This window comes from Prunus avium, chromosome 1 (genome assembly GCF_965620075.1).
Source record: "Prunus avium chromosome 1, drPruAviu1.hap1.1, whole genome shotgun sequence".
Classification (NCBI taxonomy): Eukaryota; Viridiplantae; Streptophyta; class Magnoliopsida; order Rosales; family Rosaceae; genus Prunus; species Prunus avium.
Window position 1 is genome coordinate 45,290,865 of NC_142284.1, and position 26,164 is coordinate 45,317,028.

General features: G+C 37.1%; 2 protein-coding genes across 6 annotated transcripts; one reads left to right on the forward strand and one right to left on the reverse strand.

The window, feature by feature from the left end:
- The first annotated feature begins 146 nt into the window (after positions 1-146).
- SOS1 (sodium proton exchanger, putative (NHX7) (SOS1)) lies at positions 147-10,401 on the forward strand. 2 transcript variants are annotated; one of them, XM_021965478.2, is made up of 23 exons: positions 147-606; positions 1,746-1,796; positions 1,920-2,011; positions 2,275-2,352; positions 2,419-2,576; positions 2,750-2,851; positions 2,924-3,041; positions 3,425-3,477; positions 3,554-3,619; positions 3,977-4,021; positions 4,172-4,224; positions 4,770-4,954; positions 5,370-5,417; positions 5,525-5,632; positions 6,379-6,577; positions 6,845-7,147; positions 7,347-7,432; positions 7,625-7,756; positions 7,849-8,067; positions 8,145-8,351; positions 8,583-8,847; positions 9,033-9,322; positions 9,682-10,401. In XM_021965478.2, exons 1-23 carry the CDS (start codon positions 390-392, stop codon positions 10,051-10,053), a joined length of 3,447 nt encoding a protein of 1,148 aa, XP_021821170.2. In that variant the 5' UTR covers positions 147-389; the 3' UTR covers positions 10,054-10,401. The 2 variants fall into 2 exon arrangements, with proteins under 2 accessions (XP_021821170.2, XP_021821171.2); XM_021965479.2 differs by lacking the exons at positions 147-606; positions 1,746-1,796 and having other exon boundaries at positions 1,953-2,011; positions 2,275-2,576; positions 2,755-2,851.
- LOC110762794 (putative potassium transporter 17) lies at positions 10,374-21,029 on the reverse strand. 4 transcript variants are annotated; one of them, XM_021965480.2, is made up of 8 exons: positions 20,673-21,028; positions 19,167-19,389; positions 18,275-18,517; positions 18,137-18,187; positions 17,397-17,657; positions 17,123-17,175; positions 11,554-11,923; positions 10,374-11,408 (listed from the first exon to the last, which is right to left on the reverse strand). In XM_021965480.2, the coding sequence occupies exons 1-8, from the start codon at positions 20,817-20,819 to the stop codon at positions 10,555-10,557; spliced, it is 2,202 nt and encodes a 733-aa protein (XP_021821172.2). In that variant the 5' UTR covers positions 20,820-21,028; the 3' UTR covers positions 10,374-10,554. The 4 variants fall into 4 exon arrangements, with proteins under 4 accessions (XP_021821172.2, XP_021821173.2, XP_021821174.2 ...); XM_021965481.2 differs by lacking the exon at positions 20,673-21,028 and adding an exon at positions 20,334-20,656; XM_021965482.2 differs by lacking the exon at positions 20,673-21,028 and adding an exon at positions 19,679-20,319.
- Positions 21,030-26,164: the final 5,135 nt, after the last annotated feature.

Consider the following 26,164-nt stretch of genomic DNA (forward strand, 5'->3'; position numbering starts at 1 on the left):
ATTTCTTAACGTAATCTTTTATTGTTTTGTACGTGTTTGATTATTTTTTAAGTCTTAATCTCATCCTGGTGCTCTGTTTAATTAACATATTATATAATATATATGCTCTCGTTATGTCCAGTAGATCCAAATCTAAATTGTCAAGGTTTTGAGTTGATATTACAAGGTGCAAACAGTAATTTTATTTTCTTCATTATTTTATTTTGTATATATCAAAATCATAGGTGTTATTCTTAAATATCGGGAGGGGGAGCACCTGAAAGCTCACACAGCTGTAAACCGTTCTGTTTTCTTATTGGCGTGTGATTGGCAACAACAGCAGCCTCCTGGTCTGCTGCTTAATCAAAAGTGAAAGCTGCTTGAGTTGAAATTGAAATTAAATTTGAGAAATGGCGACGGTGACAGAATGGCAGTTACCGTACAGAATATTAGGGGCAGAGGAAGAAGAAGAAAGCTCATCATCAACGACATCGGATCCAACGGACGCAGTGGCATTCGTGGGGCTGTGTTTGGTGTTAGGAATCGCTTGCAGGCATCTGTTGCGTGGTACCAGAGTACCCTACACTGTCGCTTTGCTCATCCTTGGCGTTGCCCTCGGTTCCATAGGTCTCTCTCTCTCCCTCACTCTCTTTATTTACATTTTTTTTTCTTGGCACTTTAATATTATAGCATTAGCTTGCAGAATATCATTTCAATTTTCCGACTAAGTTGTTAAAATTTCATCTTTGCTGGTTTCAGTGCTTTGATTATTGACAAATAAATAAATAAATTTAAGAGCATTTTGTTTTTATTTTTGAGTTTTTTCTTACTTGTAGGAATAGTAGTGGCCTTCTGGAAAAAGAAAAAAAAGTAATAGTCGTGGCCTGGCTCAGGAATTTGTCAAGACCGTCTAAATTCAGTGGGTTTTGGGTGATTTGTGGGGGTCAAGAATTTAAAAAAGAGATATTTAGTCATATAACTATTTTTAGCACTAATAATATAGATGAACACTACACTATTTAATTTTTATAAACAAACCTAAAATTACTTTATTCTTTGTCTGCCCATATCAGATGGTGGATACTCTCGCTTGTGTCCTTAGTTATATTGTGAAAAAAAGAGTTATTCGTTTTATTAGTTTCTGAACTTAGACCCGATTTGCATTTGAGTCTCTCAATTTCGAAAATCGTTCCCGTGGTCCTTCAACTTCAGTTTCGTTAGGACAAATGGTCCAGTCGCCAATTTTCTTATCTTTTCTGTTAAATGCAGGGGTAAAATGGTATTTTTATATTTTTATAATTTTAAATTGATTAAAATATGAATAAAATATTTTTAAAAAATTCAAGTTTTTAGGAATAAGAACTAATTTTTAATTTTTAGTTTGACTGAGGATAGGAATAAGATTTTTTAATTTTTAGTTTCTAATTTTTAATTTTATTTTTTGGGTGAAAGGAATATTCAGAAAGTGGAAATTAAAAATAATACAAAAAAACCATTTTACCCCTGCATTTAACAGAAAAAGTTAACAAAATTGACGGCAGGACCATTTGTCCTAACAAAACTAAAGTTGAAGGACCACGGGAACAATTTTGGAAATTGAGGGACTCAAATACAAATTGGGTCCAAGTTCAGGGACTAATAAAATGAATAACCCTAAAAAAAAATTCACTGGGAGTTGCTTTGGTGAAAATTCTAAGCGTTGCAGCTGGTTTTATCTGTTGTTAAATTGTTTGTTCCAATTTAATTAACGATCCATAAACATGCAGAATATGGTACACATCATCAATTGGGGAAGATTGGGGAAGGCATTCGAATTTGTAAGTTCCAGCTACATCTTTTCTGCTGACATAGCACTGCAACGCCTATTATAGGCTTTGACTTGGACTGGTTTCTCTCTTCCAACTCTTATAACCAGTTTTACTGTTCATCTTATTGTGCAGGGGCAAATATTGATCCTGACCTTCTATTGGCTGTTTTTCTTCCCGCCCTTCTTTTTGAGAGTTCGTTTTCTATGGAAGTGCACCAAATAAAGGTTCCTTTTTGTGGTCCTATAATTTCTATTTGTGAAATGCACGTAAATTATAAGGCTGCTATGCATTTTTCAAAACCAACTTTACAATTCTGTGGTTATGGCTTCACACAATCAATGACAGTTTGAGACACATCTATACAAATAAGAAGAACAAACTTTCTTTTGGTGCAATTCTAGCTTGTAGTTTCGTGCAAAGTCACTGTTCAATTTGAGATTGTGTCAGACATGAAATGAACTGGCAGATTTTTCCATTTTTCATGTAGAGGTGTATGGTACAAATGATTATACTGGCTGGTCCGGGTGTTCTAATATCAACTTTCTGTCTCGGATCTGCTTTGAAGGTATCCTACACTTTGCTAATTAGACTATATGTTTGTGCTATATAATATTGTGATATACAACTGCAGCTCACTTTCCCTTATGGCTGGAGTTGGAAAACATCATTGTTGCTTGGGGGGCTTCTCAGCGCTACTGATCCTGTGGCTGTTGTTGCACTATTAAAAGAGCTTGGTGCAAGCAAAAAACTGAGTACAATAATTGAGGGAGAATCCTTGATGAATGATGGGTATAGATTTTAAGTGACCTAACACTATTTCTAGTCAGATAATCTCATTTCTCTACTCTTCAATATTTTGTGTAGGTAAAACCCATGGGTGGTTGCTGTTGTTGTTACTTAAAATCTTGAGTAATTATGCTTTTCATATTTCCTCTTATCTGAATGTGTTTAATTTCGTCCAGGACAGCAATTGTGGTTTATCAGCTATTTTATCAGATGGTTCTTGGAAAAAGCTATGACTGGGTGGAAATAATTAAATTTCTATCTCAAGTCTCACTTGGAGCGTATGTCTCACATATTTCTTTGAGCAAAGATGGCAGATTTCTTCTGGTTATATAACGCTTTTATTCGTCCAGTGTAGGCATTGGTCTTGCTTATGGTATAGTATCTGTCCTCTGGCTCGGGTTCATTTTCAATGACACTGTGATAGAGATCACACTAACACTTGCTGTCAGCTACGTTGCTTACTTCACTGTATGTTCAAAAAATTGGGATGCCTCATTTTTTAGGTTCATATGATTATTATTCCTAATTTCTGGTTGGTATGTCAGAATATTCATATGAATTTCGTGCTAAATTCTTACTATTGAAACCTGTCATACAAATGCTATAGTTGACTACTTTTATGTATGATCCTTTCCAAATTTATGTCTTATATATTTTTTGATGTTTTTGTGCCTGTTTGATGTATAAAATTTTCAAAAGAACCGTTGCAACCTGTCAACTATAAACTATGTTTCACACGGATTATTTGAAGCATAAAGATGGTTGATGTTTTTACAGTAAACATATTTCTGAATTTATAATGCATTTCACATATCTAGAAAAAAAAAATTGCATTTATTTGGGTGCAACAGGCTCAAGAGGGTGTTGAAGTGTCTGGTGTCTTGACAGTGATGACTTTAGGAATGTAAGCTGGAATGCTCAATAAGATTTGATTGCACACTGGAGAATACATTTGTCTTAATATTATAATCTGTGGACAGGTTTTATGCTGAGGTTGCGAGGACAGCTTTTAAGGGTGAAAGCCAACAAAGCTTACATCATTTCTGGTATGTCTTGTGGTTGTCGCTCGCTATCACTTTGATCTAGAGCAGTCTGTTTGATTAAATAAAGTTCCAAGTGATGAGTTGATTCATCTTTGTTGTTTTTACTCTCTCGAACAGAAAGATACAAGAATTATGTGAATTAGGGATTTTCTAAACAATACACATTGTCTATTGTCCTAAGTATGTCAATAACTAATTTAGACATTTATTGGAGTATACCTGTCAGTGATTTATGGCATGCTGGTGGAACTTGGTAGAGATATATAAGGTCCATAAAGAAAATGCGAGCTCAAAAATGTCTCCTTGAATCTACTTTTTATAAAATGTTATGTGCTCATGCTTTAGGCATCTTTTTCGCAGGGAAATGGTTGCTTATATTGCTAATACCTTAATTTTCATCTTAAGGTAAGTGCATAATCCAACGCTCTTAAATTCCATTTTGTTTGGTGCCAATAATAAAAGGAAATCAGCATAAATTTTAGCACTTGTTTGGTACCATGTGCTTGATCATGAGCTACATATGTTAAAACACATATTTTCTCCTATGCTTTTCAGTGGAGTCGTTATAGCTGAAGGAGTTCTTAGCGGTGAAAATATTCTTGATAATGGTAATCTTTACTTTTTGAAATACAGATATGCATTTATGTATTCATTTTTGCATGCTTAAATTTATGTACATGCTTGGTCATAATTGCACAGAGATGGATGCGCACACACACAAATATAATATATAGGGCCGATCAGATGTGGACTCCGCGAAAATACAAAGGATGGTCGATCGCTGCATTTTTGCATATTTTTGTTGTTTCCCGCATTATTTCTTTGATATTCTGCACACTTAGCTCTTTAACTTTGCTGCTTGACTTTTTAAATATTTAGTTTTTATGTCATATGTTCTGATAGATATTTTTTCAACTTGTCTACCTGTTTCCCGTATTATATTCTTATCCTTCAATATAGGTTCCCTACCATAGGAATGAAGGGAAATAAAAAATTCCCTTGGATGGTTAACTTTTTAGTTGACTATATGTTAAGCTTTTTGATCTTTCTGTTAACTTAGGAAAAAGACAGTTCCATACTACTAATGCTTACACAGTATGACTAGTTATTTATTATTATCAACTCTCTGTAACTCTAAATGTTTTTGTTTCAGGATATTCTTGGGCCTATCTCATTCTTCTTTATGTTTATGTACAAGTTTCCCGGTTCATAGTTGTTGGAGTGTCGTTTCCCTTACTTCGGTATTTTGGCTATGGTTTGGATTGGAAAGAGGCTATAATCCTTATATGGTCAGGTCTGAGAGGGGCTGTAGCATTGTCACTCTCACTGTCAGTCAAGGCAAGCTGTCGTTAATTAAGATTTAATTTTATACAAAGGGAAAATTAACTTTACCTTGTTGGTATGGCCAAATTTCATTAGCACCCTGTGGTTAAAAATCTCTACTGTGTTGTTAGTTTCACTAATTGTTTGCTTTTAAGTTGGATGGTGCATTACAAAACGTTCTGGATGAACCAACAAGGACTTTGCAAAACCTCCATTATTGATGCTTTTGCTGAGGAAATATTTCATTCACACATCTACTCACCTGATTTGCTATATCAAACATTCAGTGATTGTGTAGTCTGTGCAATTCCATTAGTTTTTAGTGCATAATCTAACAAAAGGAACCAGTTTTTATAATTTTTTTCCCTTTTTTCTCTTTGAATGCTGATGATTTGTATTGCTTCTAATTTATTTTCCTTTATTCTTGTAGCGTACTAGTGACAGCTCTTCGATTCTCAGTTCTGACACAGGATTCTTGGTATGCCTACGGAACATGAATGCACACCCATTCAGAGACATTTTTTTATATGATTATTAAAGCTGGTTTTTTTATACATCAACATAGAATCGTTTTCACCTCTGCAGTTTGTTTTCTTCACTAGTGGAATCGTCTTCTTGACACTAATTGTGAATGGTTCAACCACGCAATTTGTTTTACGCCTTCTAGACATGGACAAGCTATCAGCAGCTAAGGTGAGGACTTAACTGCCCCTCAAATTATATGCTGCATTCTCCCTGTACAGCTTTATGTCTCCCTTTCTTTGTTTGGGATTATAATTTTTAAATAATTGCTCAATATTTATGTCATGCAGCTCTAAACCCATATGAAAGTACATTGTAATTTTCAAGCTTAGTTACAGGTGGTCTATCTTTGGGCACTTTTCCCAACACTGGGATTGGTGGATACAATCCGAAAACTCCCAAACAGATTATAGTATTGACCGCACAACAAGATCTATAGGTGGATTAGCATAGCAGTAGGTTAGTGATGTTAGGCGTTCAACATATTGGTAAGGATCCAGTATGTCATTGACCTAAAATTGATCCTTGTATTCTCGAGTTGAGATAGTCAAGGTCCAACAATCGAGATGATGTGAACGTTTTGATTTACTGACGTAAGAGCAGTATGGTGTTTATGTGGTTCACTTGTCAGAAAGAATACATGATATTACAGTTCAGTGGCCTTCAAGCATTGTTAGGTATATCACCAACAGCTTGGGTTCCTCTAACACTCAATATATCTCCTAGATTTATATTTTATAGTATTTTATTCGAGTTTACATTAAATTTCAAGAACTTTTATTCTTTATTGGTGAGTCTGTTATACTTTGAATTCTATATATTCCACAACAACCATATAAAGCACATTTTTTTATTAATGGCTCCATAAAGGCATTCCTGTTATGAATTTATATGCATATACTTTTGTTTTATAATAGAGGCGCGTACTGGAGTACACAAAATATGAAATGTTGAACAAAGCATTAGAGGCTTTTGGTGATCTTGGAGATGATGAGGAATTGGGACCGGCTGACTGGCCCACAGTGAAAAGATATATTGCAAGCTTAAATGATGTTGATAGCAATAGTAATCTGGATCTTACAAATTTGAAGGATATACGCGAACGTCTTTTGAATGGTAAATTTGTTAGTGTTTATATTTCAGTCCCAGTACTTATTTCTTTCTACACTTTTGTGCTATGCTTACAAGCTTAGGCATTTATATTTCGTAGATTTCTGTAAACATACAACTAAAATGCTTAAAGACACTTGTTTCCTGGAAAGAAAATTCTTGACATCATTTTGATGCATAACTTCCCATAGATCCAGCCATGGTGTGAAAATTAAAGGTTGCTATGTCTAACTGTGACCTCATTTGCTAATACAAAACCATTTCTTGTCTTAGGAGTACAAGCTGCTTACTGGAGCATGCTTGATGAGGGAAGGATTACACAATCTACTGCAAATATTTTGATGCAATCAGTAGACGAAGCAATTGACTTGGTTTCAGATGAGCCTCTGTGTGACTGGAAAGGTTTAAAAGCTCATGTTCATTTCCCGAATTACTACAAGTTCCTTCAAACAAGCATTTGCCCACAGAAGTTGGTAACCTATTTCACTGTGCAAAGGCTGGAATCTGCATGTTACATTTGTGCTTCCTTTCTTCGTGCCCATAGAATTGCAAGGCAGCAACTTCATGACTTTATAGGTGATAGTCTTCCTTACTAGTTAATACCTTTTGTGGTAATTGTTTTGGCTATTTTGAAAAGGAAATTTACTTTCTACCCTACAAGCTTTTCTTCATGATATTTTCCCTTGTCACGTAGGAATGGAAATTGTTTTGGTTATTGTGGTAACCCTAAATTTTGAAAAATATATAATTATTCTACATCTGCTGATTTATTTAGGTGATAGTGAAGTCATTAATGAAAGTGAGGCAGAAGGAGAAGAAGCAAAAAATTTTCTGGAAGATGTTCGTGTCACATTTCCTCAGGTTTGTTAGTTAAGTTTCCATATGGTGTGCTATGATGATAAGTTGTGCTGGATTCTAGTTGGAGTTGTTTTATCCAAAGTCCATTGAACCTACCATACATATGGTTAAAACTTTTCTCACTGTATCCTTGCTTAGGAAGATTATTTTAGCATGAGATTGTCTTGTATGTATGAATACATTTGGAATTTTCAGGTTTTACGTGTTGTGAAAACAAGACAAGCGACGTACTCAGTTCTAAACCATTTAATTGATTATCTCCAAAACCTTGAGAAGGTTGGCCTATTGGAAGAAAAAGAGATGCTTCATCTTCATGATGCCGTCCAGGTCTGTTGGTGACTGTATGTCCTTTATAACTATTTAGTTTGTGCATCACTCTTTAATGATATTAGAATCTTTTTTTTTTAATTTCCATGCAGACTGACTTGAAAAAGCTTCTAAGGAATCCCCCGTTGGTAAAGATTCCCAAAATAAATGATTTGATTAGTCTCCATCCTCTAATGGGGGCTCTTCCTTCTTCAGTTCGTGAACCACTTGAAGGTTCTACTAAGGAAACAATGAAATTGCGTGGGGTGACACTTTACAGGGAGGGCTCCAAGCCTACTGGTATTTGGCTTCTTTCCACTGGGGTAGTCAAGGTAATTAAAACTCTCATGCGAAACATTTTCTTTATTTCCTCAAGGACAATATCATGGATGAGAATTATTTTTGGCAGTGGATAAGTAAGAGCATAAAAAACAAGCACTCGCTGCATCCAACTTTTACTCATGGGAGTACTTTGGGACTATATGAAGTGCTAACCGGAAAGCCCTACATTTGTGACATGATCACAGATTCTGTGGTTCTCTGCTTTTGCATTGAAACTCACAAGATACTTTCAGTGCTTCGGTCAGATCCCTTAGTAGAAGACTTCCTCTGGCAGGTACTGTTTTACTAAAAATTTCATCTTGTTGCAGCTGCCAAAACTTGTAGGGCTGTATTTATTGTTATTAACTTCTAAAACAAAAGGTCAATGGAATTATTTTTGTCTTTGGCCTTTACATGTGGAACATGTATGGCAAATGTGAAATTACAATATGATGATATGAATTTTGGAAAATATTATGGATTTATTATGATGTAACTGATTTTATTTAGTTCGACTTATTTTTAGGAAAGTGCCATTGCTCTTGTGAAACTTTTCCTTCCACAAATATTTGAGAAAATGGCAATGCAAGATTTGAGAGCTCTTGTTGCAGAAAGGTCAATGATGACCATTTACATAAGAGGAGAATCTTTTGAAATTCCTCACCATTCCATTGGGTTTCTATTAGAAGGTTTTGTTAAAACCCAAGGTGTCCAAGAAGAACTGATCACATCACCTGCACCTCTGTTGCCCCCACATGGTTACCAAAGCTTCCCAAATCTGGCAGCATCAGGTAATATAAACTTGTGTTTATATGTCATGTAGTGTTGGCATTAATCATCGGCATGGTTCAGACCTTGCCATAAATTGTGTAGTGTGGTTGAGTTGTATTAATCATCGGATTGCTGTTTCTTATCATCGTAGCTGGTTATGCCCAAGAGGATCCTTAACCCTTTTGTTTCTGATTGATGATAACAGGCACCAAGGGAGCCAGTTTTTCTCATCGAGGATCCAGTTATCTTGTTGAAACAAGATCAAGAGTGATTATATTCGACATTGCAGCATTTGAATCTGACAGAACTCTAATTAGAGGGCCATCCTCATTTGTATCACCTGTAGTTGAACACCCCCATAGATCTCCTAGCGGAGAACATAGTGGTTTTATGAGTTGGCCTGAACATTTCCAAAAGGCAAACCCTGAAGGGATTGACCAGCAAGCTAATAGCTTGTCAGCAAGGGCAATGCAGTTGAGCATTTATGGCAGCATGGTATGTTCAGTTTCTTTATCATGTTCTTTAGTGCTTTGGGATATAATGGTGGTTTTTTTATTTATTTTTATTTTTATATATGCGGGGTTTTGAAACCTATACAACCTTTCAGGCTCTTTTATCTTTTTGTTGGTTCAAGCAGTTTATCTATCTTCCAAAGAACAGTTCAATCCAAAAGCTTTTAAGATAGTCATCATCCAAAACTGTTTTAATTTGCTTCCTCTCTCTTTGGAAGGCACATTTGATATTTGAAAGTCTTGTTTGCTGGCAATTTAGGTCTTCTTTCTATTGACTAACTTCTTCTTTTTTTTTGGTCATAATTGACTAACTTCTTTTCTTATGTTGTTTCACAAACAAAGGAGAATCTCCGGCGGCCCACCAGAAGTTTTCCAAGAAGCGGTCGCATTAAGCCGTTACACACCGTGTCATATCCAAGTGTTCCAGCATATCAGGGCCCTCCACATAATGTCTCATATCCGAGTGTTCCATCATATCATGACCGTCCGCTTGTTTCTGTCAGATCGGAAGGGGCTACAACTGTCAGAAAGAACCTTGAAGTGAGAAAATTCACTGGAAAAATGAGTCCTCCAGAACAAGGGGAGCAAAGTAGAGACCCTCATAAGAGTCGTGTGGTAGTGGAAGATTATTCCAGTGATGAATCAGGTGGTGAGGATGATGTAATAGTGAGAATTGATTCACCAAGTAGGCTCTCTTTCCGCCATGCTCCTTGAGCTTGAATTGATTATTGAACATCCCAAAAGTCGACGATTCTAATTTATTATATCATGGGAGACAACTTGGCCCAACCTCACATTCTAGCAACCGAGACTAATCATAAAGGGGCGGTTTTGGGAAGGACCAAAACTACGGAGCCAACTGGTTTCACACCGGGGGAACAACATCCGGAGCAACGACCCCAACAGTTTGGAAGATATCTTGAGAAAATATTTCTATCAAGTGATTGTAATTTCTTTCTCTTGTTATTCTATCAAAATCGTTTCTATTTCTGAGCATGAACAAGTAGTATAAAAATCGACTTGGGCCTTCAAAATTGTTATAATGATCTCTTTCTTTTTTCATCGAGACAAAATTATTTACGTGTCCTAACAGTTTTGCTTCTACATGAGAAAGAACTTTATCACATCGTAGACCCAAAAAAAAAAAAAAAACACTTTAACCAATCTAAGTAGCATCTTATTTCAATATTCCACCAAAATATAGCCTTCCTTCCTTCAAGCCTCATAAAGCATTCCGACCTCAATCCGCTGAGGCGGAGGCACCCCTAGAGCAGGCAGAGCCGACCTACAGTTGCTGTGCAGAACTTCATAAAATGCCAGCATAATTCTATCAAACCAGCCACAGTTATGGCCAATATAAAACCTTGTCTTTCCTCTAACATGAACTACACCTGCACTCCTTGCTTCTTCCAAATCAGATATCTCTTCTTGGATCTCTGAAGGAATGGATGGAAGACGGCCTGAGCAGTTTTGTATATGTGCCTGCAAGCTATTTGTAACTTGACTAACAAAATCATCTCCTTCAAGGTTTAGGGGATCTGCATAGCCATACTGAATAACACATCCATAAACCCCTTTGAAGCCAAGTTTTTTTACGACAATCCTCTCATGAGGAGCAACCTTAGGAACCAATAGGTATTGAAGAGTAGTGAACATAGTGACCTGGTGAAGGGATTTCATGTTTTTAATGTAGTGTCCAAGAGTCGGAGTGATGCCATCTTGAATGTTGGTGTAAAAGAAGCACAATCCAGGAACCCTTTGAACACTGGGGTCAGATAATAGCACACCAAGTCTGTCTAAGGTTATCTTATGAGTCAACTCATATTCTAATTTTCTCTGTCTCCCATAAAACCAACCAAACATAATGAAGGCAAGGATAAAGGATATGGCAAAAGGAATCCATCCACCTTCAGGGATCTTAGTGAAGACTGCACTCACGTAAACACCTTCCATGACAAAGAATACACAGAAGTAAAGAGCAACCAGCATAGGTGGTGTTCTCCATATTATGATCATTACCAGTGTCAGTAATATTGTGGTGATGAGCATGACTAGACTGACAACAACACCTGAAACAAGGTTGTCGCAATAATCAGAAAATGAAAAAAATACGTCCGTAACATGTTGACCAAAATGTTAATAAATTGGTAAACATAATCTGTGACTCTTGAAGGCAAATCAATATCAATATGCACGGTTTCAAGTTTAACACACCAAATGCATTGCCAATGTCTTTTCCATCCCCAAAAATAAGTATGACAACAACACAGAGAATCATGAGGATGTAGTTGACTTCAGGGGAGTAAACCTCTCCTTCTTTGCTATTGGATGTGTGCACAACCTTCACCCGAGGGAAATAATCAAGTACTACAGATTGCTTGATGACAGAAAACGTGGCTGATATTAGAGATTGGCTTGCAACTGTTGCAGCCAATGTGGCTATGATAAAGATAGGCCAGTAGATCGATTTTGGTATAAACTTAAAGAATCCATCATCATGATCATTTGGATTCCTGATCAGGTATGCTGTCTGCCCCGCATATGTCAGAACCAGAGATGGATAGATTGTAAACAAGAAAGCTATCTGTTGAGGAAAACATATCAGAAAGGCTAGTTAAAACAAGAAAAAAAAATATGGGTAAAGAATAATTGACTGACCACTTTATCTACTTTATCTAATATTCCATAGTGATGGTGTCGGCTAGTTGTAGTGTTATCATAGTTGTAGTATTATTATAGTGTAGTGTTATTATAGTGTCTGCTTTACAACTCAAAGGCTCTCTCGATACAGGTGTTAATATTCTCATCATCCCATATAAAAACCATCTCCTTGTAATCGTGTAAGATATTGATTTGATAAGAGAAAACATTTTATTAAGTACTGTCTTTCATGGTATCAAGAGCCTAAGACTTACTGTCTCCTTTTCCTTTCATAATTTTTTTTTCTTCTGACTTCATATCATGGCCTCTTCAACTTCATCTCTGTATGATTCCTATTTCTCGAGCATTTCCAACTTCATCTCTGTCAAGCTTGACCGCAAGAACTATTCTTGTTGGCTTGCTCAAATTGTTCCTGTACTGCGTAGCCGTAAACTCATGTCCTATGTTGACGGCTCCAGCTCCTGCCCACCACCCACTATTTCTACATCTTCCTCCAAAGAAGGTGACGCTCCATCTTCACCTATTCCTAATCCTGCATATGATGAATGGATTCAAAAAGATCAGCTTGTGTTGTCCTGGATAAATGGCTCTCTCCACTCTTCTGTTCTCTCCACTGTTTCTCGTCTCTCTACTGCTCGTGACACATGGTTGTCCCTTGAGAAGCGTTTTGCCTCCACTAATCCTCATCGTCTGTTATTCTTGCAGAGTGAACTTCATAACACTCTTCGTGGTGATTCTTCTGTCCAAGAGTTCTTGGATCGTATCAAGTCTATTGCCGATGATCTAGGCCAGGCAGGTGAATCGGTTTCTGAGTCTCTTCTTGTCTCTCTTATTTTAAAGAATGTTGGCCCGATGTATGAAACTGTGGTTTCTGCTGTCCTTTCCCGAGGGACACCGATTACATATGATGAACTTGAGGTTCTACTTCTCTCTGCTGAAAAGCGCCTCCAGTCCGCTTCTGTTCCAGCGGCTATTTCTGGCGTCTCTGCTTTAGTGGCTTCCAGAGGTCGTGGTGGTGGCCACCGTGGTGATTCTTCTTCTAACAATCGCGGGTCTTTCTCTACCTCTCGAGGTGGTGGCCGTCGTGGTGGCTACACTCCTGGCAGTCGTGGATCATTCCAGTTTGGTAATGGTCGTGGTGGTTCTTCTCTCAGTGGTCATGGTGGATTTTTTCAGCCACGATATGGTGCTTCAGGGATTCTTGGTCAAGTCCCTTCTCAAGGTGTTCGTGATTCTTCTTCTTCCTATGGTGGGTCTACTTCTGAGGTTCGCCAGTGTTACTCATGTCAAGGCTTTGGCCACATCGCCAAAAATTGCCCATCTCGTTTTCCTCTGCCTTATAACAACAGGGCCCCACCCCAACGACTTCAGGGCATGGCTGCATATCATTCTCCTCCTCATGGTGTTCAGAATTGGGTTACAGATACCGGTGCAAATGCACATGTCACCAATGATTTGAGTCATCTTTCACATACTAGGGAATATCGTGGTTCCGACACCGTCGCGGGTGTACTTGGTGGACAAGGTTTAAAAATTAATACCGTTGGCGATACTTCTTTTTCCCATAACAAGTTTTGTTTTGCACTTAAAGATATTCTTCATTGCCCTAATGCTTCTTTGCCATTGCTGTCAGTTCACAAATTTGCAAAAGATAATAATTGTTTCTTTACCTTTTATCCCGACAATTTTTGTGTGCAGGATTTGGCGACGGGGAGGACTCTTTTCTGGGGCAAGAGTGAAAATGGTCTCTATCCGTTTAAATTCTCACCAAACTCGTCTTTTCAAATCTCTCCAAATCGTGTTGCTTTGTTAGGTGTCCGCGTTGATAGTTTCGTGTGGCATTCTCGTCTTGGTCATCCAGCTTCTCCCACTTTGCAATTTTTAATTTCCCACAATAAGTTGCCATTGTCTGGCACGAAAGTCCTCTCTAATTCTGTTTGTCATTCGTGTCCGCTTGGTAAAAGTGTTAAATTACCTTTTAGTTCTTCAATGTCTGTTTCTACTTCACCGTTAGAACTTATCCATTCCGATGTGTGGAGTTCTTCTAATAAATCTATTTCTGGTTTTAATTATTATGTTTTATTTGTCGATGATTTTTCTAGATATTCTTGGATTTTTCCCATGAAATTAAAATCTGAAGTTTTCTCTCATTTTGTCACATTTAAAACTCTTGTTGAAAATATGTTCTCCACTAAAATTAAAACCTTTCAATCTGATGGTGGTGGGGAATATACTAGTTATCAATTTAAACAGTTCTTAGATAATCATGGCATTTTTCATCGTAAATCTTGTCCTCACACTCCTGAACAGAATGGTCTAGCAGAACGCAAACATAGGCACATAGTGGATACAGGTCTTACCCTTTTGGCTCATGCGTCAATGCCTCCATCCTACTGGGTTGAGGCCATGCATACTGCAGTTTATTTAATTAATCGTCTTCCAACTAAAGTCCTAGGTTTTCAATCCTCTTATCAGAAGTTATTTAATAAGGAACCTAATTATGCATTTTTAAAAACCTTTGGTTGTGCTTGTTTTCCATATTTACGTCCTTATAATCATAATAAACTTCAATTGCGGTCTACCAAATGTGTATTTCTTGGATATTCTTTGAATTATCAAGGATATAGGTGTCTTGATCTTAAAACTAATAGAGTTTTTTTATCCCGTCATGTTGTGTTTGATGAGAACTCTTTCCCATTTTCTGAGGCTAATATTGCTCGTGTCAAGGATGTGTCCTCTTCTTCGTCAAATTCTGTGCAACCCCTTCACATCGTCGGGCATCTTCCTCTGCATACATCTTCTGTGACTGCTGCTAGCTCTTCCCAAGGTACTATTTCTCAAGTGGGCTCCCCTACATTATCACCAAGTTTTTTATCACAAACCAATCTCCAACAAAGTTCTTTAGCCGACCCTTCTCCTCATGTGGGTCCTCCACTTGTCCCTCCACCATCTTTAGCATGTCCTCTTCCTACACAATCCTCTCCTGCCACTTTTCCCACTCTGTCTCCACCAACCCAATCCGAAATGCCCAGCCCAACCACTCCAAAGAGTACTCTCCGCACCTATTTTCGAAATCCACATCGTCAAATTGCTTTTTCTCCCCCAATAACCTCTTCTGTCACCAACCCTGTTTCTGAACCACATTTACCAAGTACATCCTCTTCGTCTTTGCCCTTAGTGAGTGATTCTACAACTCATTCCATGGTGACTCGTTCTAAGACTGGTATTTCTAAACCTAATCCTAAATATGCTAATCATGCCTTCCTCGATTCTCTTACTAATGAATCTGTTGAGCCAACATCTTTTTCACAGGCTCATAAGCTTCCTAAGTGGCGTTTGGCAATGTCTGATGAGTTTAATGCACTTCTTCGTGCTGGAACTTGGGATTTGGTCTCATATCAACCTCACATGAATGTTCTACCAAGTAAATGGGTTTTTCGTATAAAAAGGAATTCAGATGGCTCCATTCAGCGGTATAAAGCACGTTTAGTGGCTAATGGGTTTCATCAACAAGCGGGCCTAGATTATGGGGAGACTTTTAGCCCCGTTGTGAATCATTCAACTATCCGACTTGTGTTGGCTCTTTCCGTTCAGTTTCATTGGCCCATTCGTCAACTGGATGTGCAAAATGCATTTCTTCATGGATATCTCACTGAAGAGGTTTATATGCGCCAACCAGTTGGTTTTGTCGATCCCACGCATCCGCATCATGTGTGCAAGCTTCGTCGTTCTTTGTATGGTTTAAAACAGGCTCCACGAGCTTGGTTTCATTGTTTCTCTACTCATCTTATTCAATTGGGCTTCCAGGCTTCGCTTGCTGACTCATCTCTTTTTGTCTACATTCATGGCTCCGTTCGCATTTATCTTTTAATTTATGTTGATGATATTTTGGTTACTGGTAATGATACTGCTAGTATCTCCTCTTTGATTTTGGATTTGGGTCGTTTATTCTCTATGAAAGATCTTGGGCCAGCTCACTATTTTCTGGGTATGGAATTAACTCGAAATTCTCACGGTTTATCACTTACTCAATCCAAGTATATTGTTGATATTCTTAAGCGTACAAAGATGCATGAAGCCAAACCGGTGTCAACGCCAGCTATTTCAGGTAAACGTTTCAGCATTACGGATGGTGATCCTCTTCCTGATGCTACTGAATATCGGAGTGTTGTTGGTGCCCTTCAGTACTTGACTCTCACTCGTCCCGATATTGCGTTTGCGGTCAACCAAGTTTGTCAGTTTATGCATCGTCCTACTACTATTCATTGGATTGCCGTCAAACGCATTCTTCGGTACCTCAATGGCACAATTACTCATGGTTTGCTCTATCGCCCTAGTCCACTTCATCTAATTGCTTACTCTGATGCGGATTATGCGGGTGATCCGGATGATCGACGGTCCACTGGTGGGTATTGTATTTTTCTTGGTAACAACTTGATTTCCTGGAGTTCGAAAAAGCAGCGTGGTGTCTCTCGTTCTAGTACGGAAGCCGAATACCGTCAATTAGCATATACTGCTGCGACCATCTCCTGGCTACGTTCTCTGTTCCAAGACTTACAGCTTCCTCTCTCCGTTCCTCGCATATGGTGTGATAATATTAGTGCCATTTCTTTGGCTGCCAATCCCGTGTTTCATGCTCGCACGCGCCATGTCTCGGTTGATTACCATTTCGTCCGTGAGAAAGTAGTTCAGAATGAGCTTGATGTTCGTTACTTGTCCACAGTGGATCAGGTGGCTGATATTTTCACCAAGGGATTGTCTGCTGCCCGATTTACTCTTCTTCGTTCCAAGCTGACCGTCCATGAGCGGCCTGTCAACTTGCGGGGGTGTAAAGAATAATTGACTGACCACTTTATCTACTTTATCTAATATTCCATAGTGATGGTGTCGGCTAGTTGTAGTGTTATCATAGTTGTAGTATTATTATAGTGTAGTGTTATTATAGTGTCTGCTTTACAACTCAAAGGCTCTCTCGATACAGGTGTTAATATTCTCATCATCCCATATAAAAACCATCTCCTTGTAATCGTGTAAGATATTGATTTGATAAGAGAAAACATTTTATTAAGTACTGTCTTTCAATGGGAACCTTAAAGACAGAGAGATGGTATTGGAGGTAAACCTGAATGGAGCTTCGGTTGAAATGGCCAAGATCTGCAAACAATGCTTCGGAGCCTGAATAAAACAGGGAACACGGATTAAATAATTATTTCCAAACTACGAGGTACAGAAAATACTATTTTCATTATTAATTTCACCATGCTATGAATTCAATTAGTCCCGTTTCATTTTGTGTGGCTGGACTTGAGACTTCCAAAAATCTAAGAGCATATGATTCAAACGTAATCAAGTCTATTATTAATACTAAATAATCATGATATCAACATGATACTCACCTGTGATGCAAAGGACAGTGCCACCAAGCAACAGCCAGCCTTCCCTTCCATTTCTCCAAAAGAAACGGAAGATATAGTGTGGTGATATAGCCTTAAATATGCTTGGATAATGATGTATGATGCTATAAATTCCTACAAGTGGGGTACACAACGTCCATGCACCCATTATGGGGGAAAAAAGGAAGCTCACTCGAGATGTACCAAACTTTTGTAACAAGAACAGAATGATAAGGACTACTGCAGAAAGCGCTTCCACCACAGCTGCAAAATATAAACCAGAAATGACAAGGACATTCAAATATGATTTAATAACTGAACGCAGAAGACCACAATAACCTGATACCACTAAAACAATTCTACTCCAATTTCCGGAACAGAAAACTGACCTACCTGGCTTCCTGGGAAATTTCACAAGTCCCACTATCACATGGCTTAATTTATTTCCCTTCACCTCCATAATTGTCACTTCTATCTGTTTGTTCTTATCCTACCTGGTTTAACATTCCCAGCACAAACATGTATCGCATAACAACTATTGTTTCTCTTCCATGGTTTTATGATTGAATTTGAATAATATCTTTTGCTAAGATGAATTTATATATAAGCTCTTTAAAAAAAAAAAAGGGCATCTGAATAAAGGTTCTTTTGATTGCATTTTATCCTAATTTACTGGAAGGACCAACAGTATTGAAAGCTCATTGTCATAGTTCAAACTTCCAATCATGCACATCAATACTTACAGGAACTCAGAGATGGAAAAGGAGCCCTTATTCCATCCATTGCTGACAAAACTGGAGATAAAAATTACAGAAGTTAAAAGAAATTTTTTAAAAATGCCTTTCCAAAATAAAAGAAAAACAGAACGCACAGTGAAATACCAGAGATTGCAGGTGTAAGAATACCATCTCCAATAACCATGCACGTGCCTAGCATAGCAATAAAAAGCAACACCCTTCTAGCAAAGACACTTTTTCTGAAAAACTTTGCAAGCCTACTCTGTTTTTTTGTGCCCTCATCCAAGAGAGAGGGTGAAAGACTTGAACTTGAATTTGTAGGCCTTGAAGTAAGCATGCCAATGTTCATATTCCTGCAAAGTGATGAATACAGGGCAAAAGTTCCACCTGCAAACAATTAATATCGCACAAGTCAAATTTCCAGGGATTAGTGAACTTGGATAAGCATATGCTTCGACGTACTACCATGGTTTCACAATTTTGCTATCTTTGAAATCATGCCTATTTACATGCTGATCACATCTCCACCAGATAGACAAACAAGAGGTTTTTCAATTGACAAACATGTAGCCATTTTCCATGCTGCAAAATCCCAATGGTTGGAAATAAAGCAAAATGACAACGGTCTTTTAAAGCATAACTCCAGTATGAACATCTTAAAGATGACATGTCTAACTTTTAGGAATAAACTCAAGATGTCTCCTTCTATCCATGAATCATGGCTTTGCAATGCTGATTTTACAACTTTCTGCATATGCATATGTGAAGTTATGAACTACAATTTTCAGCTCCCAAAGTTTCCAGTTACCTATCCCATCCCAAATGTAAGTAATGCATGCAAAATGAAAGAACAAAACGAACTAGAGTAACCACATCCATTCACACTAGTCATTATAAAAAATAAAGAATTTAAAAATTAAAAATCTGTACGAGGAACCAACCACTCGATGTGAAGAAAAAATAAATACATTGAAGACAAGACATAATAAACTTAAGGACGAATGATTTGAAAATAAAAATGTGAGCCTGTATGTACCTTCGCCCTGATCGTCGGCTTTGAGAGCAATGCTGGCATACTTGACAACCCCAATGAGACTGAGAGTCCAGAACATAATGCTGTAGATGCCCAAATAGTCATCTTCTGTTGGAGACTTGAGGTGCATCGAAGGGTATACATAGAGTGGGGATGTGACAAGCCCTCCAAAGACTACTCCCAGTGTCTTGTATGCAAGTATCAGAGTCTGCCACCTACTCTTCCCCTGAATCAGAGAAGTTATTTACAAGAAGAACCATGCTTCACATCATTCAAATATACAACCAATACTGGTGAAAGTAATTAACAGGAAAGCAGAAAACATGTTCAACTTAGCTAAAATTTGATCCTGACTAATTGAGTTGGTTCAATGGGTTCTTGTTTGTCATAATTGCAACACCAAGCAATCTTTCAAGTAATTGAAGTATAGCATTTTAGCAGAGGAGTGGAGTAGCATGTTCTGATCAAGCTACAATTGAATTGGATGTATTTGATAACATGGTGTAAGTTGTAACCGTGTAAGAATAGGAGTTCAATTTTCCTGTGCCCAATTTCCTTGTGCCTTTCATGTTTCTTTCTTAATATTTCGCCACCTATCCCATACTTAACAGAGAGATCACGAAGGTTAACTCGAATTGATATTGAATAATAAAACAAATATTGAAAAGAAAACTTTGTTTTTAATGTATTCTTCATCTTCTTCCTCTGGCTTTCTAACCATCCAATAAGAAAAACCCATCGATCAAAGTTCAAACCCCTCCCAATCCTTTCAGAAGTTGAAACAATAATAAAGCCCAAATTGGCACTCTTCCACCGTCTTGATCCCTCGCTATATCGATGTCTTCGCCTCCACCTTCAGGGGATTGTAGCCTACGCATCTGGTTCAAGGGTTAATCTAGCACTTTTACCCTTTGATCTCTCTAGTTTTGGCTTGAAGTCAAACAAACACACAAACGCAAACAAAACAACTCTCTCCCTCCCTCTCAATCCCTAAACTAATTTCCAAAATAAATTAGTAATTCTTTTAGTTGCTGAAGAAACGCATAACATATTCTTCAAAGATCAATCCAAAAAATATTAATCAATTCTGTTATGTTCCTCGTGTTTCTCGATAACAAAACAAGTCAAAGATAATTAGAATTTGGGAGAAAGGGAAGAAAAGTAACAGACCTAATTTTCAAGGAAATTGTTAATGTGAATGAAGACCCAAACAAGATCGATAAGCCCGTGAAATTGCAGAGAGTTTTTGTTATTTTATTTATTTTATAAAATCTTTATTTTCATCTTTAATATTTGTTGTTTTGAAATTTGAACAATTAGTTAACGTGTGTTATCTCTAGGTTTAGTATGGGGACAGGTGGCGAAATATCAAGAAAGAAACAGGAAGGCACAGGAAATTGGGCACAGGAAAATTGAACTCAGAGAGAGAGAGAGAGAGAGAGAGAGAGAGAGCTGCAAGCGATTGGTGTGAGTGAGGACATGATATGCCGTATGTAAATAAAGTAAAACCTTATTATCGTTGTCTGTATCTGGACTAATAATACAGCCGTTCACATTGCGAGAGTGATTGAGACGACCATTGGTGGCAGAATCGACGACGACAAAAACCTCAGACTCAGTCACCGGCGGCGAGTCTGGTTGCGTTGGATGATCCATTAAAACAACACCACTAACACAAGTCGAGGAAAACAACAACAACAACAAAAAGAGACGTCTCTTGTTGAGTCTAAACCTCTGAGCCTCTGAGCCTCTAAGCCTCTTCTTGAGTCTTAACTTCGAGTCGGAGAGAAAAGTCGAAGAAGAAGGCCTTCCCTTCCCTTCCCTTCCCTTCCCGTCCCTCTTCCCCTTATTTAATCTGTAAATTTTCAATTCAATTGTGATTTTGCAGAGTGAGTCGTCGTGTGTTCCAAAATCTAAAGTTTTATAGGTCTCCACGTGACTTCCACAGTTCCAAGTTCCAACGAGTGCGGACACACTACTATCGACTGGGTGGGTCCCACTCATATCGATGTTTTTGGGGTCCAACTATGCATTTGTATGTATCCATTCGTTCCACTGGATTGGACGTTTTCTTTTCTTTTATCTTTTTCTTTTCCCTTCACATAATAATAATAATAATAATAATAGTAATATATTATTTGTTGTAAAGAATGTGTTGGATTCCACATAAAGAAAATAAGGAAAATAATGATAAAGTTTGTCTGCCAACACCCATGTGAAGTCAAAGACTTTTGAGTGAGCAGCCATAGAATTCTGCCTATAAATAAGGCTTCCCCCTTCCTTTGCTTTTAGAACCAACCATTAGAGAAGAAAATGAGAGCCCAGATAGGAGAGGAAGGAAGAAAGAAAGAAGAGTGAGATGAAAGAAAAGAGAGTTGAGAGAAAAATCAGTGAGCCACAAAGATTGTAAATACTAAAGTTGTAACCTTATTATTTTACATAGTGGAAAAGTTATTGCTACTACTCTCTTAGGACGTAGGCATGGCCAAACCTTATTAAATATTGTGTTTTATTTCATTTACTTTACGTGCAGTTAAATATTCCTTAATATACCGTTTATTTTACAACATTATTATTATTATTATTATGCAATTTCCCTAACTAATGCCCCGTCACATCGATTGACCAAAACAACCTTAAATTTGATTGATTGATTGCATTAAGTAATCAAAGAAGAAGAAGAACAAAAACAAACAAAAGAGATGCTCTGCTGATTACAAAAATTCCACTAATAATAATAAATCGTGAGGGAGGAGATACTTGTATAGTCAATTATATACATGGACTTAATAAGAATTCCATTCAAAAAAGGCTAATCCATCTAATTAACAGTTGATCATAGAATTAGCTATGCCATCGTCAATCTTTCTTTTTTTTTTGGGTTTTTTTTTTTTTTTTTTTTTGCGAACATCGTCAATGAAGTTCAAGTAATGTTGGTCAAAGCACACGTGTGGAGGTTGCTCCTTTTGTTCTTCTTTTCCTTAAAGCCATGCCCAAATCACACGTTGAAGTTGAACTATTCACCCTTCCAATTTTGAGGTCAGAATGAGTCATCCATGATAAGGAGTTTGGCCTTCACATTCTATATGATACTCCTTTTTATCTCATTATTTTATTTTATGATAGAAAGAAACAGTTTGTTTAGGCTTAAGAGTTGTAAGAATTTTCAGACCCCGAAAAGAAAGGAGTTGTTTTAGCTGGGCCCTAATTTACAATAATAAATAAAGGAGTTGTTTTAACTTAACCCTAATGCATCTATCCAGCAAACGAGCATTGAGCGAACGAGGGTCTTTTGATTGCTCTAAATCTTTGATAGGTAAAGATCACTAACTGGGAATAATTATTGAATATCACACGACATTAAAATACGCAAACCTAGAAGTAAATCTAGATACGTAACTAAACTAGTGAAATCCTCCATCTCAAATAAGAGATCAAAGTCTAAAATAAAATAAAAAGGCCTAACTTTTGTTTTTTGACAAAACGACAAGAGTATTTTATTGATGAGAGGGAAGAACATCTCCTAACTTAAATAAGTAATTATGCATTGTAAAGAGTACAAACAACTAATTATTCAAGTAGACCAATCATCATCTAGCACATATGCCAAATTAGGGCAAGTATTGTTACGGAAACGTCATATATGAAACGAATATATGTACTGGTTCGGTTTTAAAGCCTATGTTCAATGTCGAAGATGGCGACAAAATTCCACTAATAACAAAAGAGATTGCAAAAGAAATTGTGCAAGCTCTCACAAACTCAAATCTCTCACACATATGAGTCAATAACAATATTCAAATTTTTACTCACAAGCAAATATTAAAAAAGAACAAATACAAATGTGTAAAACAACTCTCGAGAAAAAGAGCAAACAGTAACCAATTAAAAATAAATAAAAGAGAGAACCTTACAAAACTCAACAAAGTTACTAGCACACTCCTAATACAAAAAGAGAGAGTTTCTCTCTTACAAATGGTGCCATAGTAAAAAAAACCCAACCAAACATATGGCAAACAAGCCAAAAGAAAAGAAAACTTGTTATAAACCTAGAGAAATTGTGGAGAGAATTTAGAGACAGAGAAAGGAATGATGAACCCTTTTATAGGCAAAGCCTTGGCTAATAACCAAAGAAGGAAGGCTTCAAGAAGGTGTAAGGAAATTTCCTTCTAACATGTGAGCTCCACTTTTAAATTTTTACAACACTCCCCTTTGGAGACCACAATCTATGGAATATGCCTCGTTAAAAACATGGACAGTAAAACTCAGTGGGATAAAAACTAATTGAAGGGAAAAAGAGTGCATAACCATGTGTAACATAAAATTCTGTGTATAGAACACTAACACGCGTTCAACACTGCCTCGTTAAAACCTTGTCAGGAAAAACCCAGTGGGACAAAAATCTGGATGAAGGAAAAAGAGTACAGTGTGTGAAGATCTTTATTGATGGCACGCTCCCCCTGATGTTTGTAAAATACCCTTAAGCCATACTGTTGATCATCTTTCTGAATGTCATAGTTGGCATTGCTTATGTGAGTCAATCTTGTAATATTGTTGGATGCTCCCCCTGAAGAATTACTTCCCTTGATGTATTCATACTTGATAAGTCCATAAATATACTCATTTATGTACTATCTACAAACTTGCGAAAGCGAGCTCTACGTATTTTTCCCACTCAAATCCCAAAAATCCTTACGGATCGAATAGTGACTAAAGTGACCCTACCCCAAAGGCAAAATTGAAATTTCACATTTAAATAAATTGAATAAACGGTTAAAATTGGGTCGGGGTATAACATTAGAGCAATGTCTTTTTTCTTGACTGCCCTACAGTCCCTTGAAATCACAGGAGGCATGATTAAGGATAGTCTCGCCTCTCAAGTATATTGAGCGCTCATTGATAGGAAAACCAAGTTGATATTGCATCATTAGATAAGGAGAAAACTGGGTGTATTCTGCAAAGAAATTTCATTAGTAACAGATTTATACACAAATTAGAGGAATAATTTGATCCGGTGAATCTCAAATTAACTACATAAACTTTTGAGGTTCTCGAGACACTTTTGAAAAAATGACACCATGAAATCCGTAAGGATAATATTCGATTGACAATAATTGTCCTTATGACCTCTGAATAGCCGACATAGTATAATGGAGGCCATGTGAAGTTTTGAAATCTGGAAAAGAAAGGAGAGTATTGGGATCCGAGAAAATATTGGGATCCTGGAAACGTTGCCACATTTCCGCCTATAGATATTGTCTTTGTAAGGCTTGATTGGAGTAACTGTGTTTCAACTCAAATTCCTTCCATTTTCTGAAAGTTCAGCTCTTCTAAGACTTTTCTCGAAACCTTTAAAATGGCTTACTCTTCTTCCCGCCCAAAACGTTTCGATTTGAATGTTGTTCCCAAAACAACTCGTGATGCCAAAGTCTGACGTCCATCCTTTGTATCCCAAAATCATCATCTCATGGTTAATGATTTTGTGATGATGAATGATACGATTGCTATCATAGTAGCTAGGAATTTTCTTACTCATATGGATGAAATACTATCAACAGGAAGGTCTGACGAAGAGGCTATTGATGACTTAATGGCTTTTAGCATTCAGAGTGCTGCTTCTATTTCTAACATGGCTCATCGTTTGCGTGCTAGAGCGAACAAGATTCAGGTGCTAAATACTGAAAATTCGTCGCTTCGGAGAATGCTTCATGATTCTCAGCAAGAGGTTGAAAACCTTAAAAAGGAAAATAAGGCTTTGTTGAAACTGGTGAGTTCATACTCCATAGATACACAATCAAGACTTGACATGCTGCAAATTTCTAATGAAAAGATTCTGGAAGACCAAGAGAGGCTTATGGCTAAGCTCAAGAGGCACCATTCTTTTTCTCCAGAGACTTCCAGATCATAATGGAATTTTATAAATTTTATAGAGCCTGCTCATTTCTTGCATGTGAAAAGAGTCTATCGTTGTATGCTCTTTTCCTGTTATAATAATTGGGCAAATTCTTAAACTTGCACCTATGGTTTTCGCGTTTTTTCAAAATGACGGTTTAGAACTTTGTGCCTTATAAGTTCAAATAACCACATTAAATCTCTCAAATTATATATATTTCAATGCATATGAGTCCGGAACTTCTGGCCCGCGTTAAACATAACCCCATAATTTAATTGCATTTTTCAAATTTGCATGAAATATAAATTGAGGAAAAGTCATAATATTATAATACAATAGTGAAGAGCATTAACTACTATATACCCAGAACTTTAGGTTTGCTATTTCTCATATATTGGGATCCATGGGCTTCTGGCCCATATCATATAATATAAAAAAATATGGGGAGCCTCATTTCATCCTTTGAGGTCTATCCTGATATTATTCATTTCATGGTGAATCTTCAACAACTAGGATTCACAAAATATATTTCTTCCTTGAGGTGTTGATTGTGATAAAATCAAGCTTCATCATTTTTTTATGCCAAAGAAATATGTGGTATGCCCCAACTTGTAATAATACCTCAAGGGTTGTCCATTTAATTGTTAGAACTTCAGGTTCTCAATACTGTTAGATTTTGTACTTCATACCAAAATCACATATTCTCATGGTATGAACATTCTTATAATTTCTAGTACATATTTCATAACTTTAGGCCTTTACATAATTGTCCATGTTTTGAGGAACTTCTGGCATCTCATTTAATTGTTCATCCACGAGTTTAAGGAACTGCATGTCCCTTTTTATATATAGTGACGGTTTACCCAAAATGGTTACTATTCATGTATGCGGTACTATTAATCAATTCATGAATACGATTTTTATTCTTGCATACAGTACGTTTACCAGTACAGTTATCATTCATGTGTACGACACCATTCACGTATATAGTTACTATTCATAATATATTTGCAAGTACATTTACTATTCATATGTACAACACTTTCACGTATGCAATACTATTACATTATCAAGGAACTTCATGTCCTTGTTTACATGTCAAGGATCA

Coding starts and splice junctions, on each gene's coding strand:
- LOC110762794 (XM_021965480.2), bottom strand. CDS start 20,819: ATGGATCATCCAACGCAACCAGACTCGCCGCCGGTGACTGAGTCTGAG. Junction 18,518..19,166: donor AGCCGACGATCAGGGCGAAG/GTACATACAGGC, acceptor AATTGTTTGCAG/GTGGAACTTTTGCCCTGTAT. Junction 11,409..11,553: donor AGACATTGGCAATGCATTTG/GTGTGTTAAACT, acceptor ACCTTGTTTCAG/GTGTTGTTGTCAGTCTAGTC.
- SOS1 (XM_021965478.2), top strand. CDS start 390: ATGGCGACGGTGACAGAATGGCAGTTACCGTACAGAATATTAGGGGCA. Junction 3,620..3,976: donor CAAAGCTTACATCATTTCTG/GTATGTCTTGTG, acceptor TCTTTTTCGCAG/GGAAATGGTTGCTTATATTG. Junction 7,757..7,848: donor ATCTTCATGATGCCGTCCAG/GTCTGTTGGTGA, acceptor ATTTCCATGCAG/ACTGACTTGAAAAAGCTTCT.